The sequence below is a fragment of the Elephantulus edwardii genome, unplaced genomic scaffold (genome assembly GCF_000299155.1).
Source record: "Elephantulus edwardii isolate Elephantulus edwardi_28Jun2011 unplaced genomic scaffold, EleEdw1.0 scaffold00391, whole genome shotgun sequence".
NCBI classification, from domain to species: Eukaryota; Metazoa; Chordata; class Mammalia; order Macroscelidea; family Macroscelididae; genus Elephantulus; species Elephantulus edwardii.
The window spans coordinates 1,512,008-1,533,489 of record NW_006400141.1 but is presented as its reverse complement, the minus strand read 5'-3'; the positions used below and the strand labels follow the sequence as shown (position 1 = coordinate 1,533,489).

Sequence of the window (21,482 nt, the reverse complement as noted above, 5' to 3'; positions counted from 1 at the left end):
CAAGTATAAGTTTCGCATTAGAACGATCAAGTGTTCTGGGATTCCCATTCTTCTCAGAGTCAGCCACAGTTTGTTATGATCTACACAGTCATTATTATTATTAGGTGCCTTTAAGTTGACTATGATTAATAGATTGACAGCAAGTCAGAACCTCTATCAAAAGACACCAGAAAATAAGAATAATAGAAATTACAATTATTCAAATCAAAGTTTAAAAAGAGAAAACAACGAGCTGCTTCAAACACTGACTGAATTGAGACATGTTATAAAGAGAGAAACAGGATATAGAACCATAAGCAGCACAGTACAACTATCTTGAACAGCTATCTGTGTGGCATGGAAACTAGAGATCTCAGGATGGTGGCAGCAGCAGCAGTATCCACAGCATCTAAGAAGGTTGTAAAACACAATTGAAACTTAGAACAGGAAGAGAAAGAGGACATAGTAAACAGCATAGCATGACCATCTTGAATAAGTTACCCATGTGGTATAAGAATCTAGGAGGTGACTGTAGCAGCAGCCACACCACAGAGCTAAAAAGGTCCAGTCTCTTCCTTGTCCTCTCTGTTCATCCATCATATACTTATCAGGTGGTGAGAAGTGTTCTCTTCACTTTTCTACCCCCAACTCATATCTCTACCTCTAACCCATCAAAACACAGTTCATAAAACCTCAGGCCATATCCACAACATCCTGTTTTTGGAGCTAGAAACTCTCAGAGCTTTTTTCCCAGAGGCCACTGACTTTGCAACTCCTGGCCTGCAAACATCCACAGATTAGAAAAGGCATCTCCTCTGACTGTGAGACATCCATCCCTTGAACTTGAAAAGACACCATATTTAGACAGGCAGACTAGCTTAGGTTGTTCTGAGGACAGCAGAAACTTGACCCCAAGCTGGTCCTCCTAACTCTTGACAAACCCTCCATATACCTTTCCCACAGCTTGCATGTTTATTTTGTGGTATTTGTATGCTTGCTTGTTTTATGGTTTGCTCTTATGGGTACAGCACTTATCTATCGATTTTCTGTATTAGGGAGTGCCATGTATGTTGCTTCTAATTTTCTAGTTTGTACTCCATGAAGAAAAATGTGACATAAAGATTGCAGGAAGATTTAGCAATAGCCTTCATTATACAGACGATGCAAACTTGCTTGCTGAAAGTGAGGACTTTCAGAAGGTTGCAGCAGCTTTCAATATGGGTTGCATCTCAAAATCAAGTAAACAAAAGTCTTTGCCACTAGACCTAGAGGCAACATCATGATAGAGATAGGATTGAGACTGTCAGTGATTTCATCTCACTTGGATCTACAATCTATACACTTGGCAGGGGATCAGGAGACATACTGAACTAGAAAAGTCTGTAGTCAGGGACCTCTCCAAATTATTGAGCAGCAATGATGTCAGTTCCTTCTGATTTCTTCCCTTTGCTTTGGTTTCTCAGTGTTCTAGTGCAGTATTCAGAGTCTTGATCTTTTCTTCCTCCTCTGTCTTTGTAATGGCTTTTGCATTCTTCCTGGATGATATTCTTGATACCCTTCCACAGCTCATCTGGTCTTTATTCATTAGAGCGCAAGGCCTCAAACCTGTTCCTGAGATTTTTTTTTTTAATTCAAGTGAGATAAACTTAAGGTCAAATTTTGGTTCTTGTGGATTTGTTATCATTTTCTTTGGCTTCAGTTTGAACTTGCACATGATTAGTTGATAGTCTGTTCCACAATCAGCACCTGGTCTACTTTTCACAGCTGATGTTAATCTTCTTTAATGATTCTTTCCACAAATGTAACCAATATGATTCCTGTGTAAATGATTAGGTGTGGTCTGTGTGTATAGTAGCCATTCGTGTTTCTTATAAAAGATATTTGCAATGAATAAATCAGTAATTATATAAAATTGTATCGTTCTGGCTCTAGCTCTATTTCTGTCATGAAGTCCATGTTTTCCAACTACTCATCCTTCATTCTTGTTCCTAACTTTTGCATTTCAAATACCCATTATTATTAATGCAATTTGGTTGCATGTTTGATTGATTTCCAAAAGCATAATTTGTAGAAATCACCTCATTCCTGCTTTTGTCTCTGGTTGTTGGTCCATATATTTGCAAACAGAATCTTGATGAAGATTATCCAAAAATTACTGGAATAGTATAGGTTTAGATGAGACTGTGGCACTGGAGACATCATCGCTAATGTCAAATGGGTCTTGGCTTGAAAGCAAAGAGTACCAGAGGGATGTCTATCTATGTTTGCATACAAAATTCATATACATTGTGTTTCACACACTCCTTCATTTATATTCTGCTTCATAATGATCATTCACATAAACCGTGTTTTAGAAAATAAATCACCATTGACCCATGTCTGCCATTATCCCTTCTTTCCCTGTCTTTTCAAAATGTCCCCTCTGGATCTCTTCTAATTCCTTCACCCCCTTCCTCAGCCCACTACACTCTGCAACTCGGCGACTTCTCCCTGTCCACCTTCCATCCCTTTGCCCCTTCCTCTTTCCCTCTTGGACTTTCAGACATATCTTACTAGTTATCATTCTATTTTTTTTACATTAATGGATATTATAGGATATTAGAACTGAGACTGAAACAGAAATTTGCACACTGATGTTCATAGCAACATTATTCACAATCACAACATGGAAACAAATCAAATGTCCATCAACAAACAAATAGGTTGAGAAATAGTACATTCACACGATGGAATACCATGCAGCACTCAGGAGCAACCATTTCAAAGAACACCACATAATATAGGATAGACTGGAGAGCATTATGGTGAGTAAACTAACTCAGTTTCAGAAGGAAAAACACTTCATAAGTCCCTTTTTACCTCTTATGAGATAAAAGGTGTCACAGGCTCCAAGTTTGAACCAGTTTGCTAGGCAGTAGAGTGGCACAAACAATTAAACACGAAAATACTAGTTGAAAAGATGGTGGCTTAAATCTACAAAAAAGATCCAGAAGACAGACTTGTCAACTTGCTTTAGAAAAGTCAGTCTTGAAAATGCTACACATACACGGGCCACCATAAGTTGAAATATATTCAACAGCAATTAATAGTAAAAACTTCAATAAGTGTACGGAAAGAATGTGAAAATAAACTTAAAGTGAGTGTAATAGATTTTTTTTATTTTTAATAGTTTAAAACAAAATAGATTTCGCCCCCCGCCCCCTTTCTGCTCGCAATAGTCTACTTATACACATGGAAAAGCTGCTTTTGGTCAAATTCGAATATGTTGAACACTAAAATGTGAGAGTATGAGGATGGTGCAGGATTAGTAAAGTTTTTATATGCTGTACATAGGATAACTATAAATCAGAGACAATTGGAGCTCTGGTGGCCTAGTGCTAAGAAGCTGTGCTGCAATCTCAAAGACATGTGGTTCAAATTCACCAGTGGCTCTGTGGGAGAAGGCTGGACAATTTCCTCCTGTGCAACTTGCCGGAGGGTCAGTAATAAGTTGGTGCTGATGGTACACAACAATATGGGATAACTATGAGTCAGAGACAACTTGATACAGCTAATAACATCTTAAAGACAATTTAATTTTCAAATAAAGATAAACTTATAACTCTCATAAAAGTGAATATATGTTAAATATCTTATTCTTATAAAAAAAGGAAATTAGGCTGATGCTATTTTGATACTGGTGCTGATTTTGGTTCAAAATCCAAAGGACAAACAAAAATGCAAAAAATATATAAATGGAGACAAATCTGGTTTTCCACAAGGGAAAAGGGTTAGTTCTTCCACAGAAAGACTTCATTTGCATATGCATTGGCTTCCTACAGCTTATAGAGTTGCAAGATAAATGTGAAAAGATCCAGAGGTAGAAAACCATAAGGGAAGAACAGGCTCAGTATTTCTCAAGCTGAAAGAACTAAAGAACAAATCCAACCCTCAAGGTGTGCTATTAAAAGATTCTATGACCACAACAAGATAAAGCGAAACAATCCAGTTGAAAAATGGGCACAGGATATGAACAGACACTTCACCAAAGAAGACATTCAGATGGCCAACAAGCACATGAAGAAATGTTCAAAATCCCTAGCTCTAAGAGAGATGAAAATCAAAACAACGATGAGATATCATCTCACCCCAGTCAGAATAGCAAAATTTAACAGAACAGCATGCAACAAATGCTGGTGAGGTTGTGGACAAACTGGAACACTTATTCACTGTTGGTGGATGTGTAAAATGGTGCAACCACTGTGAAAGGTGGTATGGCGCTTTCTCAAAAAGTTGCAAATAGAGATACCATTTTGACCCAGTAATTCCATTACTGGGAATATATCCCAAAGAAACCATAACAGACATCCAAGCAGATAAATGCACACCCATGTTATCGCGGCTTTGTTCACAATAGCAAGGAGTTGGAAACAACCTAAGTGCCCATCAACAAACAAATGGGTAGAGAAGCTGTGGTATATTCACACAATGGAATACTACACTGCATTGAAAAATAAGGAACTCATGCAATATTATTCAAAATGGGTGACCCTAGAGGACGTTATGCTGAGTAAAATATCTCGGTCACAAAAGGACAGATACTGCATGGTGCCACTGTTGTAAAACAGGACTGACCTCGGGATTGGGGGGAGACTGAGAAAGATGGGTTCAATAACGTATGTTGAACTGAAACAGATGAGGGAGAAAACTCTTTAAAAGGGATATGTGATTAGGTATTATTGTCATGACAGGAGTCCAGAGCGAAGGCTGCATAGTGGAGTGGACCTGGGGGTGGGTGGGGAGGGATTGTAAAACAATGAAAGAATTTTCCCTTTACTTTTCAAAGAGAAGAGTATACTGGGGGGTGGCGTGGAGCAGGGAGAAAAGTGCAACAATGAATGAATGGAAATCCAAAGTCTCTGTAAATTTTCATTATAAAAGATTCTATGGATAATTGTTTTGATTACTTGCTATGTATCTAAAGGTCAAACAGTGAATAAAGAGGGCAGAAGAAGAAAAACGCCTTTGAGTTGCGGTGTTGGAGAAGAGAACTGAATGTCCCATGGGCTGCCAAAAAGGACAACCAAGTGTGTCTTGGAAAAGGTGCAGCCAGGGTACTCCTTAGAGGCAAGCATTTCGTGTCATATACTTTGGACATGTTGGGACGAGCCAGTCCTTGCTAGATCATGTTTAGAAATAAGGAGAGTCAGAGAAGGAGGGAAAGACCCTCAAAGAGACGAATTGACACAGTGATTGTAACAATGTCTCGACTGTGCCAGATATGATGAGGATAGCACAGGATAGGATTCCTATAAGTCATAGTTGATTCAACAATGCTTAACAACAAGAACAACCAAAAGGTCAATAAGCAAACTCAAACTCATTGTCATCAAGTTGGAATCCCTCATAGCTGACCCTCGAGTGGATTTTGAGGTTGTAAGGTGAATATTGACCATCTCTCTGTAAGGAGGATATTGTTTCTTTTTCTCCTGTGCAGCCACTGTTGGATTCATATATTGCCAGCTTTTGGTTAGCAGGACATATATCTACTGACTAGGTCACCAAATGTTCGGTAACTCATCAAATCCATCAGTTGCTGTGTGGAAGGAAGATAAGGCAGCCTACTTCCATAGAGCTTTGGAAGACTATGTGCAGTTCTTAATATGAGTCAGAATCAATTGACTTTGACATTTTGGCGTTAGTGAAAGTAAAATTTCAGATTTCCTACATGGAAAATAGTGTTGTTATTATTAAAATATTGTCTAATGAAAACAAAGCTGAACTAATAACCTGATTTTACTCACTCCAAACTCTTTGCTGTTGAGTCTGTTCTAATGACTTTGCATCACGTTTTCTGAAGCTGTAAATCTTAACATGAGAGTTTGCCCATTTTTCTCACAGTATTTGGGTTAGCAGGGCAACTTGCTAAGGAGAGCCTACTGACCATGCATGCTGTGGGAGACCATGATGAGTCCCACAAAATCTAAATTAAATTTCTATTAAATACTTGATTTTCCTAGAAATTGAAACCTAATCCACCAAACTAGGCTTGTTGCTTCTGCTCTAATGTATCATTTGGCTAGGAAAGGCCCCAGTATGCCTTATTAGGAAAGTAACTTGATAGTAGCCAATATGTTTTAGCCTAAGCTGTAGCTTCCCTATTCTATTTCAAAACAGCTGTGAAATTCTTACTTTCTGTTTTGCTTCTCCAAGTTATTGTCTAAACATTAGAATGAATGCTATTTTTATGAGCAGAAAATGAAGCTTACACACAAGTTTAAGTTTTGCTGAAATTTTCTTTTAACAGAGCCTAGGTAAGAAAGACCTTTTCAACCTAATTATTGCCAAATGCAGGGGTTGGGGGTGGGGAAGGCTGTTGCAATAGGAGGAAAGGAACTGTTGGAAACACTTGAGATAAAAAGATTTGCAAGACTCAAAGTTCAGACAGGAAAAAAGGGCTTGTCTTTTATTTGTGTTGATGTTAATTGTTGCTATGTGGTATCAAGTTAGAATCAGCTCAGGGCTAACTGCTCACTGGGCTTTTAGAGGCCGAAAATGACAGGAGAGGAGATTATTGTTTATCAAAGAATCAGCCCTGACTCACAGAGAACAATGAAATCTAACTATTGTGATCCTTACCGAGTTTTCATTCTTTTATACAACAAATAAAGTCTCAGAAAGTACTGGTTCTGTGTTAAGGAAGCGTTTTTGATTAGCTCACCTTGACGACTGATGAAGTTCAGGGTCTTTTGGGGAGGAGAGAAACATAACTTATGTTTTATTAATTCCATTAAGAACTTTGTTACCGTGTGTTGTTGTTCTTGATAGGTGCCATTGAGTTGACTACAATTCATAGCAATCCTATATACAACAGATCTGAACCCTCTCCTATTCTGTCCCATCCTGCTTACCTGTGATAAACTTGAGCCTGTTGCCTCAGTCACTGTTAATCCATCTCATTGAGGGGCTTCTTTGCTTTCGCTGACCCTCAATCTTTCCAGACATATTGTTACTATAAAGATGTATGTAGATTTTTTTTTTTTGCTTTTGTGTGAGCGTGGTGTGGTTGAGAGCTTTTTAGTGGTAGTTTTAATGAAAGTTTACAGACAGGTGGGGTTTTCACCCTTATATCGATGCCCTTCCCCCCCCTCCCCCTATTCACTTTGCAATGCACTTGTTTTTATAGATTATTGTCATACATATGATGCATAATCACTCATTAGGCACACATTAAGGTAAAGGGGGATTTCTTTGACAACCCTGTTTTCCAGGATCACTGAGCTTGGATCAAGGTCAAATTGTCATCTTCAGCTCAGACTTATCATTATCTATTTTTTAATATATTTTCATTGGGCTATAATTAAGCTAAGGGTAAAAAGTCATGACTTCACAATTGTATAAAACACAATATAAACAAATTATTGTATGAAAAACAATAAGAAGTATTAAATAAATACAAGGTCAAAGTCTAATTAGCTATATATAACTTATTGGTAAAAGTAAAAATTACCTGTACTATCTACTGGTTATGATGCTATTTTTAGGTATTGTCTAGCCAACTCTAACTCACAGTGACCCTATAAACAACAGATCTGAACCTTCCCCTGGTCACCCTCATAATCTCCATCATGCTCAAGCCCATTAATGTAGTCACTGTGTCAATCAGTCTCTTGAGAGTCTTCCTCTCTTTGCCTGACTCTCTACCTTTTGCAGCTTGTTATCTTTTTTCCAAAGACAACACCCTCCTGACAATATGCCCAAAGTAGATAAAATGCAGTTGTATTTCTCCCAAGACAGATTTGTTTGGACTTAATGGCAGTCCATGGGATATTTAAGATTCTTTACCAACACCACAATTTAAAAACAGCAATTCTGTTTTGGTCCTCTTTAGTCACTGTCCAACTCTCAGATGAATAGAAAGTACTAGACAAGATCATGGCTTGGATCAAGTGCACTTTGGTCTTTAAGTGAGCATGCTTGCTCTTTAGCACTTTGAAGAGGTCCTTGACAGCACATTTCCCCAATACAACACATCTTTCAATTTTTTCACTGCAGATCCAAGTAAAATAAAATTGTTGACAATGTCAATCTTTTCTCCATCTATCATAATGTTGCTTATTGGTGCAAACTGAGGCTTTTTGATTTCTTGATGTTCAGATGAAATCCATAGTGAAGATTTTTGTCTTTGATCTTCTGTAGCAATGCTTCAAGTGTTCTTGACTTTCTGCAAGCAAGGCATGCCATCTGTGTCAATACAAGTAGGTGATGAATGTTCCTCTAATCTTGATGTCACATTTTGCTTCATATAGTCCAATTCTCAAATGATTTGCTCTGTGTACAGATTGACTAGATATAGAGAAAGGATTGCAAACAATATAAATCACAGAACACTTACTTGTGCACATGGGAAACCTATCTCTAGATCAAGAAGCAATTAAAAAAAACACACCAAAGGAACAATGTAGTTTAAACTCAGGAAACTGTGTGCATCAATGTTGCAACTTTTTCAATATACTGCTCTAATATCCTCTTCAAATATGTAATAGAATACATTTCATTTTCAGGTCAAATCTTCTTTTTTGAAGCTACAATGAGCTTTCTTCCTTGGTAGCAGCAGCTCTTCAGTCCCTTGCCCTCCATGATCACCAAGGTCAGTATATGTGATATCTGTCTCTCCACTCTTCTAAAAGTTAGTGGTCAGGTATCTCCTCTGTCTCTCTCCCCCTATTTAAGCCCTCCAAACTCCAATCCCTACCTTGTCATCCCACAGTTCTTTCGTTCCCTTCACTTATTCTACCAATTCTCAACTTTTGATCTTCCTGTAACTCATTTCTTTTATCATCATCTCTGGTATCTTTTATCTATTTGATGATCACTCTAATATAATAGTACATATGGAATTAGTATAAATAAATATTGTCTTTTTTGTAAAGAACATTTCTCCCATTATCTATGTTGCCATGTAAGAGGATTTTTTTTTTCTGTTTTGAGAGCATTTAACCAGAATAATGAGGAATCTAACGGTATAATTGAATGAAAAAAAGTTCAAGACAGGACTGAGAGAAAGATCTCAGGTGCAAACTGAAGAGAATTTAGGATGAAGTGGAAAATGGATAATGGGAGCAGAGTGGGATGGGTGGTTGTCATTAGGGTGCTGTTGAACAGGACTCATAGCAACCTTTGAACCAAAGATCTGAACTCTCTTCTATCCTGCACCATCTTCTCACTTCTCACAAGAGCCCATTGCAGCAGTCGCCATATCAATCGACTTGGCTGAGGGTCTTTCTCTCCTTCACTGACCTTCCACCTTTCCCAACATTATGACCTTCTCCAAAGAATATTACTTCCTAGCAACATGTCCAAAGTATGTGAGGTGAAGCTTCATCATTTTTGCTCCAAAGTATGTGAGGTGAAGCTTCATCATTTTTGCCTCCAAAGAGCACTCCGGCTGCACCATCTCAAAAACATCATCTGTTCATTCTGTTGGCTATCCATGGGATGTTCAGTACTCTTCTCTGCTACCACAGCTCAAAGGTGTCAATTCTTTTTTTTTGGCATCCTTATTCATTGTCCAGGTCTTAGATGCATAGCTAGTAATCAGGAAGACTGTGGCCTGACTTAGACACACCTTCGTCCTCAAACCGACATCACCTCTCCTCAATAATTTGGAAAGGTCTCTAACTGCAGATTTTCCCAGTGCAATGTGCCTCCTTATTTTCTGACTGCTTGTACCATGGGTGTTAATTGTGGATACAACGAAGATGAAACTGTCAGCAGTTTCAATCTTTATTGATCCAGTGGTAAGAATTTTCGTTTTCTTGAAACTGAGACACAAGCCATACTGAAGGCTAAATTATTTGATCTTCTGCAACAAGTGCTTCAAGTCCTCCTCCCTTTCAGCAAGTAAGGTTGTATCATCAGCATAACACAGGTTATTGATGAGTCTCCCTACAGTCCTGATGCCATACCCCTCTTCACAGAGGCCAGCTTCTTGGATAATTTGCTCGGTATATAGATTGAACAGACACGGAGAGAGAATACATCCCTGAAATACTCCCTTCCCAATTCCAAATCATGCAGTGCTCTCCTGCTCTGTTCACTCAACAGCCTCCCGATCCAGGTATAGGTTCTGCATGAGCACAATCAGGTGCTCTGAGATTCCCATTCTCCTCAACATCAGCCACAATTTTTGTCATGATCCACGCAGTCAAATGCCTTTGCATACTCGATAAAGTACAAATAGACATTCTTCTGGTATTCCTTACTTTCAGCCAGGATCCATCTGACATCAGCAATGATAGCCCTAGTGCTACAACTCTTCTAAATTCTGCTTGAACTTCTGACAGTTCCTTATATATGTACTGTTCCAGTCATTTTTTAATGCTCTTCAGCAGTATTTTGCTTGCATATGATATCAATGATATTGTTCAATAATTTCCACATTTAGTTGGATCACCTTTCTTGGAAATGGGAACAAATATGGACCTCTTCCAATCTATTAGCCAGATAGCCATCCTCCAAATTTCCTGACATTGACTTGTGAGTGCATTCAATGCTGCATCTGTTAACTGAAATGAGTCAATTGGCATCCCATCTATACCTGAGGCCTTATTTTTTTGCCAATGCCTTCAGTGTAGATTATACTTCTTCCTTACCATTGGCTCCTCTCCATCTGGTATTTCCTGAAATTTTTCAGAGTCAATCAATTATTTCTGGTATAGTGACTCTACATATTCTCTCCACCTTCTTTGGATGCTTTACCCCATAGCATCTTTCAATATTGACACTAGGCTTTAAATTTGTTTTTCAGTTCTTTCAAGCTTGAGAAATGCAGAGTGAGTTCTTCCCTTTTTATTCTCCAATTCCAGATCTCTGCACATTCTATTATAATACTTTGCTTTGTCCTCCTGAGTTTTCCTTTGAAATCGTCTGTTCAGCTCTTTCATGTTGACATATTTTCCTTTAGATTTGGCTTCTTGATACTCCAATGCAATCTTTAGAGTCTCTCCTGACATTCATTTTGATTTTTGTTTTCTCCTCTGTTTTTGTAATGCCCTTTTGCTTTCTTCATAGATGATAACCTTGATATCATCCAACATCTCATCTGGTCTTCTATCATTGGTGTTCAATGCCTCAAACCTATTCTTAAGATGGTCATGAAATTCAGTTGAAATTGATTCCAAATCCTATCTTTGTTCCTGTGGACTTATTTTCATTTTTCTTTAGCTTTAATTTGAACTTGCATATGAGTAATTGATGATCTGACCCACAGTCTGCCCCTAGCCTAGCTTTGACTGCTGATATTGAACTTCTCCAAAGATTTCTTCCACAAAATGTAGTCAATCTGATTGCTATGCAGCCCATCAAGTGAAAGTCACATGTAAAGTTGTCTTTTGTGTCTTTTAGTAGAAGTATTTGCAATGAATAAATTGCATTGTAAATGTAAAATTCTAGCATTCTATTTCCAGTTTCATTTTTATAGTCAAGCCCATGTTTTACAAATACTGTTTCTTCTTCACTGTTTTCTACTTTTGCATTCCAGTCATCCAATTATCATTAACACATCCAGATTGCATGTTTAGTCAATTTCAGAAAGCAAAATTTGGTAAAAGTTCTCAATTTCTTCCTCTTTGGCTCTTGATATAGGAACATATATTTGAATAATAGTCATGTTAATGGTCTTCCTTGTATACATATGGATAGTATTCTATCACTCACAACATTGTATTTCAGTATGGAACTTCACATTGACCTTTTTACTATGAATGCAACATCATTCTTCTTTTGTTTCTCATTCCCTGCATAGTATGTTGTTGTTGTTGTTGTTATGTGCCGTACAGTCACTTGCAACACATAGCTACTGTATGTACAACAGCCTTAAACCCTGCTCTGTCCTGTGCCAATCTCACTGTCTCTGACATACCCACCCCTATTACTCCAGTCACTGAATAAGTCCACCTCATAGAGGATCTTTTTCTTCTGCACTGTCCCTCCACCCTCCAAGCACCTTCTCCAAGGATTGGTCCCTCCTTGCAACGTGTTGAAAGTATGTCAGATGAAGCTTCAGCATCTTTGCCTCCAAGGAGCAGCCTGGTTTAATCCTCTCCAGGAAGAACCTGTTTGTTTTCTTAGCAGTCCATGGTATATTCAATACTCTTCTCCAGCACCACAGCTAAAAGACATCAATTCTCCTTCTATCCTCCCTAGTCATTGTCCAGATGTCTGATGCACAACAAGTGATTGCAAAGACCATGGCCTGTATCAGGAGCACTTTAGTCTCCAGAGGGACACCATTGCTCTTCAGTACTCTGGAAAGGTCCCTAAACGCCAACTTTCCCGTCACAATATGTCTTTTAATTTCCTGGCTGCTTGTGCCAAGAGTGTTGACTGTGGAGTCAAGCAGACTAAAGCTGTGAACAATCTCAATCTCTTCACCATCCATCCTGATGCTGTCAATTGACCCAGTGGTGAGAATCTTTGTCTTCTTGATACTGATCCTCAATCTATAATAAAGGCTGTAGTCCTTGACCTTCTGCAGCAAGTGCTTCAGGTCTTCCTCAGTTTCAGCAAGCAGGGTTGTGCCATCTGCATAATGAAGATTATTGATGAATCTTCCACCAATCCTGATGCCACACTTTTCCTCACAGAGTCTAGCCTCCCGGATAATCTCCAGGAAGAGTGCATAAGGTCATTATTAAGACAGAGGAGGAAGAAAAGACCAAAATGAAAAGACTCTGAATATTGCACTAGAATACCGGGAAGCCAAAGAAGAGGGAAGAATTCAAGATGTTAAAGAGCTGAACAGAAAATTCAGAAGACAGCCCAGGAAGACAAAGTAAAACATTATAATGGAATGTGGGAGGAGCTGAAGTCAGAAAATCAAAAGGGCTGAACTCTCTCAGCATTTCTTAAGCTGAAGGAAGAACAAATTCCAACCTCAAGTTGCAATTCTTAAGGATGCTTTGGGCAGAATATTAAGTGATCCAAGAAGTATAAAAAAGAAGATGAAAAGAGTATACAGAGTCACTGTACAGAAAGGAATTGGCAGACACAGAAGAATTTCATAAAACAACCTAAGAGCAAGAGCCTATGGTGATGAAGGAAGAAGTTCAAGCTGCCTTGAAGGAATTGGCAAAAAAATAAGGCCCCAGGAATAGATGGTATACCAATTGACATATTTCAACTAACAGATGCCCTAGATGTGCTCATTAAGTTGTGCCAAGAAATCTGAAGGACAACCACTGGGCCAGCTGACTGGAAGAGATCTATATATGGTCCCATTCAGTATCACTGATAGTACATGCAAGCAAGAGTCTGCTGAAGATTATCCAAAAATGACTGGAACAGCACATCAACAGAGAACTGCCAGAAGTCCAGGCTGATTTAGAAGGGGAAGTGGTACTAGGGATAGTGTAGCTAATGTTAGACGGATCTTGGCGGAAAGTCTTGGAGGAATGTCTGTGCTTCATTGATTATGCAAAGGCTTTTGACTGTGTGGATCACAACAAACCCGTGGCTGACCCTGAGAAGAATGAAAATCCCAGAACACTTGATTGCTAATGTGAAACCTATACTTGGACCAGGAAGCAGTCGTCATAACAGAGCAAGGAAACACTGCAGGGTTCAAAATTGGTAAGGATGTAAAAAAAAAAAAAATTGGTAAGGATGTACACCAGGGATGTGTCCTGTCTCCGTATCTTTTCCTACATAGTATACCATATGATTATCTGATTCTAAGTGTCCAAAGCTGGTCCATCGCATCTCACTAATGCCTAGTATGTCAATACTCATGCATTCCATTTAATTTTTAACAATTTCCAGTTTTCCAACATTCAAGCTATGTACATTACGTGTTCCAATTGTTCAATAATGTATAAGAGCTTAAATGTTTATCTGATAGGGGACATTTTTTTAATTTATGTTCTAGGTTAAAGTTCCTTTTGGATTCAGGTCAGTATTTTACTGTTACAAAAAGATTGATGATGTTCATTTCTCCAAGCTCCTACCTTCTCAGACATGCGCTCACTGTCATTCTCCTTCAGCTTCCCAAGCTGGATTCAGGTAGGTGTCTCTCTGAGGCTTGCATGCTTGCTGGCTCTCTTTTCTCTCTGACTCGGTTGACCCATCAATGAATGTAAACAATGTCATTTGGTTCTTCTTAGGGACCCCCCATAGAAGTCTGAAGGAAGTTGTCAGGAGAATTAACAGCATAACTCCCTACAGACTATACCACCGTAACTAACTAAACTATCATACTCAACTCATTGCCTTTGAGTCAGAACCAGTTTTTAGAGGCTGTAAATCTCATGGAAAGATATTGTTTCTCTTTCTTCTGTTGTGTGCCTGGTAGATTTAAACTGCCTGTCTTTGGGTTGCCACAGCAAATCCTTTAACCTCTAGGTCACAAGAACTCCCTAACTATTGTGATTCAAATAAATATTTTTTTTAAATGGTGTTCTTGTTATTAGGTACTATCTAGTCAACTACAATTCACAGCAACCCTAAAAACAACAGATCTGAACCCTGTCTTATCCTGTGGCAACCAAATACTAGAACCCATTGTTACAGTCACTGTGTCAACTCATCGTGGGGGTCTTCCCCTCCTCCTTCACTGACCCTCCGCCTTTCCAAGCACGATGTCCAAGTACTGGCCCCTCCTAACAATACGCCTAAGTATGTGAGATGAAGTTTCACTAATACTGAAGTGAAATCTGGACGTTGACTCTGGCAGCAGTTGTGCAGTTCAGAAATTAGAGCAATAGAGCCAGAAACTGCACTTTGTCAGGAGCCTGGTCTATTTTCCACTGACCCTGCTCATTTTTTGTGCAGCTCACTTTGATGTGATCGAACCCCAGGAGTCCATCCCGGCTCTGGTGGGTGAAGATGTGGAACTGCCCTGTCACCTGTCCCCAAGCACGAGCGCTGAGCACATGGAGGTAGAGCAGATGCCCGAGTACTGAGGGAGAGTCACGCTGGTGAAGGACAATATGACCTCGGGGAGCGTGGCTGTGAGGATCCACGGAGTCAACACATTTGATGATGGCATGTATGGTGCTCTTTTAAAACGCAGCAAGTCTCTGAAGAAGCCTTCAGGCATCTGAAAGTGGCTGGTAGGTGTTTTGACTTTTTTTTCTGATGCCAATGGAGTGTGTATGTGACTTGGTAAAATTTAAAAGCATATTTTAGTTGTAAAGTATTGTCATGTTCCTGGAAACCAAAACGAAGAAACAAACCCACTGTTGACACTTGCTTCTGAAATTTGGGGATCTCTGGTTCCTCTGGGAGATCTGGTGGCCTAGTTCTTAGGGAGCTGCATTGCTAAACCCAAGGCTGTGCCTCTCTGGTTGTTTGAATCCACCAGCCTTTCTGCGAGGAGAAAAGGTGGACAATCTCCTCTCATCTCATTTACAGCCCCAAAAACCCATGGGAGGATCAACTATGAGTTAGTACTAGCTCAAAGTCAGTAAGTTAAGTCTGAGGGTGTTTTTATATGTATGTATATATGTATATTAAAAACTCATTGTAGTCAAGTAGGAATTGACTCAATGCTCCAGTATTTTTTAGAGATTATCAATCACACAAAAGGAGACTGTCCATCATTATGCCATGCAGTAGCTAGGTGCTTAGAATAGTTTGCCTTTGGGTTAACAGCTAATTTCCTATATATGTTGTTGTTGAGAGTTGTTGAGTCAAAACCAACTCATAGCTGACCCTCCAGCAGGTTTTCAGAGACAATAAATCGCATGGGAGGAGATTGCCATTCCTCCTAAACAGCAGCTTTGAACATCCACTTCCTAAACAACATGCCTCTGAAAACTCTATGAACTTTGATTAATGTTGATAGCTGTAGAAGGGTTTCAGGCCTTTTGTTCATAGGGTTGCTATGGGTCATGTTCGACTCAAAGACAATCAACAATATATATCTTTAAAAACCAAACAAAACCCACTGCCATAGAATCAGTTATAACTAAAGGCAACCCTCCACCAGTTTCTGAGCCTGTACATTTTTACAGAGAGGGGCCTCCTTTTGACCCTCAGAGGTGCTGGTTGATTTGAACCTTGAACATTTTGGTTAGCAGCAGGAAACATTAAATACGTTAAGTATTAAATTTTAAAAATCCTGATCTCTACGGCATGTTGCTGAACTTATTTGCTTCATGTTGGAATGGACAGATTTTTAGAGACTGGAAACCACAGAGGAAGAAATGGCCCCTTTGTCTACCATGGAATCTCCCAGTGAATTTTAATTGCCAGAGAACTGCTTTCTTTGTTGACAGAACAACTTCCTACCTACTACACCACTAGCAGCCTGACACTTTATGCATAATCTTGATCTCTAATCCATGGCATGGTGCCTCCTTTGATAATAGCTGTACACTCCAAGTGCTTTTATTTTTAGGAGAAGTAAGATCTTAAACATTGCCTCAAATAATTTAAAGCCTAGGTAGAATAAAACTGTTTCTATAATAACTCACAGGCCCAATGCACAATCTATTAACCCTCTGGACCAAAAACTAATTCCCACATACTTGCATAAATTTGGATAACTATTTAATAACTTTATCTTAGAATTAACTTTTGTATACTGTTTCACTTCCATCACATAGATTCTTTTAAAAAATTTTTTTTTATTTTATTATTTTTGTGTGCGTGTACCATCAAATCAGATCTGACTGGTACAGGAGGAGATTGTCCCTCCTTCCCATTGTCCCTCCTTCCCCAGCAGAGCATCTGGTGGATTCGAACCGTGCACCTCTGGGATTGTAGTTGCAGCTCCTTGCCACTAGGCCACCAGAGCTCCCCCCATCACATAGATTCTGACTCAATTATTATTTATCCAGTTTCTAAGGCTGTAAATCTTTTAAGGGGAAATTATACATCTTTCATCTAATGAACAACTGGTAGATTTTAACTATTTAATGACCTTTCTGTTAACAGCCTAATACATTATGCACCAGAGCTCCTTTTTCTATGCAATGGAGTTAGAGAAAAATAATATGGCAGAGAAGGGAAAAAAAGAATTTTCTGAGGTAGTATATAAAAGGATGAGGAAAGCTGAAGAAGTCATTTAAAATAATTCTGAAACAATATCACAGCAAAGGGGCTCTAACTTCCTCAATGAATTTCTCTTTCCCAAGGCCATCCAGAGAAAAGAGAAAGAAAAAAAATTGCTTTTCTCCAATCTTTCCCCATCCCTCAAGATCCAATACAAATTCTGATTTTTTTTTTCTCTGAAGACTTCTACTATTTTCAATAGCCAAACTCTTCTGGTTTAGTGGTAAGAAGCTGCACTGCAATCCCAAAGGCAGGAAGTTCAAATCCACCAGCTGCTCTGTAGGAGAAGGATGGACAATCTCCTCCCATGCAATTTACTACCTCTGAAAATTCTCAGAGGGTCAGGTATGGGTCAGTTCCAAATCACTCAACAATAACAGACACTGTTGTCACTCTTCTATCTACTTTAAAGAGCATCCCATCAAACTGCTGTATTTATTTTTAAACCCCAAATGACTTGCTCTTCAGTTAAACTCATGATAGCAATATATATCAGAGCACACCTGTGCTCCACTGAGTTTTCAATGGCAGGTTTTTGAGGAGATTTCCAGTTTCTTCCCCAAGGAGATAGACACTTGATTGACTTGAACCTGCCACAAGAGTTGCTCAGGACATTTACTGCAACATGCAGGGATTCTGATATGTCCCTAACTCTAGTTCTCCTAGATTTTTAGTTCCTTTTATTTCCCCTTCCCATTAAAAACTAATGCACTTTTACTTTTGAAAGAGAGGAGCAAACTGGGGGGCGGGGGAAGAGGGCTGGGCGGGGAGAGAAGTACAGCAATGAATGAATGGAAATCCAAATTCTCTGTAAATGTTCATTAAAATTATTTTTAAAAATTAAATAAAATATAAAAAAACCTTAAAAAAACCCACAACTAATGCACTGTAGTCATAAAGATGTCTGGAGGCCTACTGTGTTACATGTTAGCCTGTTAACAGCAAGGTTGGCAGTTCGAATCTATAATTCGGTTCAGAGTTTGAATCTGTGAAGGAGAAGATGAGCTGTCTCCTCCCCTGAAAGGCCTAGGAGTCAGAATTGATTTAATGGATTTGGATTAGGTAGACATTAAGGAACTCTGGTATTGTGGTATGTAAAACATTGGTTTACTAACTACTCTGTGACAAAAGAATTGAGATCCTCAGAAGTCCAACAGGACTAGCCACCAGTGGGTCTTTTCAGTTGTTCAAACTTAACATTTGGAGACATGAATCCATGCCAAAGGCTCTGAGAAGTTTAGTGATCTTCTTTTCAGCCACCGAAAACACTGTGGAACATAGTTCTATACTAACATGTGGGAGGTTACCATGAATTAGAGTTGACTTTAAGGCACTTGTTTATAAGGATCTTAGAAAATGATCTCTCAAGGATTAAGGCCAGATTCTCTCTTCATAGCTCTAGGCTCTGATCCTCACATCTCTATGGAAGTTCAAGGGAATGCCAGGGTCTGGCTGAAGTGCTCTTCTTTTGGATGGTATCAAAGCCCCAAGTGCAATGGAGAACTCCCAATGGAGAGATAGTGCCATCCAGATCAGAGTCCAACAATATTGATGAAGAAGGCCTGTATACTGTGACAATGTCACTACCCATCAAAGACATTGTCCTAAAGAGTGTCCTGCTGCATCCAGAATGACTATCTTGGCCTGGAGAAGACAGTATCAGGTCAGTGGAACCAATGGTTTATCCCTATGTTGACACAGCTTCAGGACTAACCTACCTGGGACAGAAACACCTGCCGAGCTGTGATCTTATAGAAAGAGTTGTCCACTTTCCCTCTTAAGCACTCCAAGCGCCCTGTTCTCTGGCTTAAGAATTCTGAAGACATTAGCTATGTATAGATCTTGAGAGATTACAGGTTTCTGTGCTTAGGTAATATATCTTTGAGAACCTTATCAGTGAATATTATTGCCTGTTTCTGACCCAGATACTTCTTTTGTTAAATAGCCAGAAATTTACATGTTGATGGTGGTGTTGTTATGCGCCATCAAGTCGCTTGCGACTCATAGCGATCCTATGTACAAGAGCTCTAAACTCTGTTCTAGCCTGTGCCATCTCAAACACACTTATTCCCACCGCTCATTTCATGAAATGACATATGAGGAAGAGCCTGTGGTGATGAAGGAGGAAGTTCAAATTGCTCTGAAGGAATTGACGAAAAACAAGTCTCCAGGAGTTGACGGCATACCAATTGACATATTTCAACAAACAGACACTGCCCTGGATGTGTTCTCTAAGTTGTGCCAAGAAATCTGGAGAACAGCCAGCCTGCCCACTGACTGGAAAAGATCAATATTTGTTCCCATCCCAAAGAAAGGTGACCCAACAGAGTGTGGAAATTATCAAACAATATCATTAATATCACATGCAAGCAAGATTCTGCTGGAAATTATCCAAAAACATTTGGAACAATATGTCAACAGAGAACTGCCAAATGTGAGGCTGGATTTAGAAGAGGTCGTGGCACTAGGGATATTATAGCTAATGTTAGATGGATCTTGGCAGAAAGGAGAGAATACCAGAAGAATGTCTATCTATGCTTGTGTGGATCACAACAAGCTGTGGCTGACTCTGAGAAGAATGGGAATCCCAGAATATTTGATTGTGCTAACGCGAAACCTATACTTGGACCAAGAGGCAGTTGTCAGTACAGAGCAAAGAGACACTACATGGTTCAAAATCAAGAAGGGGGTTTGTCAGGGATGTAGTCTGTCTCCATACCTTTTCAGTCTGTATGCAGAACAGATCATCCGAGACGCTGGGCTGTATGAGGAGGAATGTGGCATCAGGATTGGTGGAAGAGTCATCAACAACCTGCGTTATGCAGATGACACAACCCTGCTTGTTGAAACTGAGGAGGACCTGAAGCGCTTGCTGCAGAAGGTCAAGGACTTGCAGCCTCCTATATGGATTGAAGCTCAACATCAAGAAAACAAAGATTCTCACCACTGGGCCAATTGGCAGCATCAGTAGGGATGGTGAAGAGATTGAGATAGTTAACAGTTTTTGTTTACTTGGCTCCACAGTCAACACTCTTGGTAACAGCAGCCAAGAAATCAAGAGACAAATTGCATTGGGAAAGTCAGCTGTGAGGGACCTCTCAAGAGTACTGAAGAGCAACGACATCAGGCTGGAGACTAATGTGTGCCTGATTCAGGCTATAGTCTTTACAATTACGTGCTATGCATCAGAGAGTTGGATGGGGAATAGGGTTGACAGAAAGAGAATTGATGCCTTTGAGCTGTGGTACTTGAGAAAAGTGTTGAATATACCATGGACTGCTAGGAGAACAAACAGATTTGGGAGGCCAGAATGCTCCTTGGAGTCAAGGATTCTGAAGCTTCATCTGACATACTTTGGGCATGTTGCAAGAAGGGACCAGTCCTTCGTGAGTGACATCATGTTTGGCAGAGTGGAGGAGCGGCGAAGGAGAGGAAGACCTTTGATGAGATGGATTGATTCTGTGACTGGAGCGGTGGGAATATATGCGTTTGAGATGGCAATGTTGGCACAGGATAGAACAGCATTTAGAGCTCTTATACATAGGGTCGCTATGAGTCTCAAGAGACTTGATGGCACATAACAACAACAACAACAGATTGAATAGGTGTGGAGGGAGGATACAACCCTGGTGCACATCGTTCTTATTTTTAAACCATGTAGGTTCAGAGCTGTTGTACTCATAGATTCAACAGCACATAACAACAGTGTTCTCTTGCTCTAACGTCTTCTAAATGCTTCTTGAACTTCTGGCAGTTCCTTACCTATGTACTGTTCTGGCTATCTTTGAATGATCTTTAGCAGTATTTTCCTTGCATGTGATATTAACAATATTGTTCAATAGTTTCTGTATTCTGTTTTATCACGTTTTTTGGGAATGGGAACATATTTGGATTTCTTCCAGTTAGTCAACAAAACAACTGTCCTCCAATTTCCTGGCATAGACTGGTTAGTATATCTAGGGCTTCATCTATTAGTTGAAACATGTCAGTGGTATCACATCAATTCCTGGGGCCTTAGTTTTATTTATTTATTTATTTTTTTGCCAATGTCTTTCAGTGAAGCTTCATTGGCTCTTGTTCATATGGTACTTATTGAAATTTTTTAGTGTCAGTCGATTCTTCTTGGTACAGTGACTCTGTGTTCCCTCCATCTTCATCTGCTGCTTCCTGGATCATTCAATATATTGCCATAGGATCCCTCAATATTACAATTCGAGGCTTAAATTTGTTTTTCCGTTCTCTCCACCTGAGAAATTCCAAGTGAGTTCTTCCATTTTTTCTCCAATTACAGCTTTCTATACATTCCATTACAATACTTTAGTTTGTCTTCTCAGGCTGTCTTTTGAAATCATTAACTTTTTTACTTCACACCTTTTTCCTTAGTCTTGTCTTCTTAACCCTAGTGCAATTTTCAGTCTCTTCTGACATCCATTTTATTTTTTTATTTCTCCTCTGCCTTTTAAATGATA

At 39.3% G+C, this 21,482-nt stretch overlaps 1 protein-coding gene across 1 annotated transcript in view; it reads left to right on the top strand.

Annotated features, from left to right (window-relative positions):
- Nucleotides 1-14,918, top strand: part of LOC102867838 (butyrophilin subfamily 2 member A2-like) — a 36,768-nt gene extending 21,850 nt beyond the window's left edge. The window contains exons 8-9 of the mRNA XM_006902342.1: nucleotides 13,886-14,019; nucleotides 14,788-14,918. Coding sequence (XP_006902404.1) covers nucleotides 13,886-14,019; nucleotides 14,788-14,918 — 265 coding nt within the window. The remainder of the gene's footprint in view (nucleotides 1-13,885; nucleotides 14,020-14,787) is intronic.
- The last annotated feature ends 6,564 nt before the right edge of the window (nucleotides 14,919-21,482 follow it).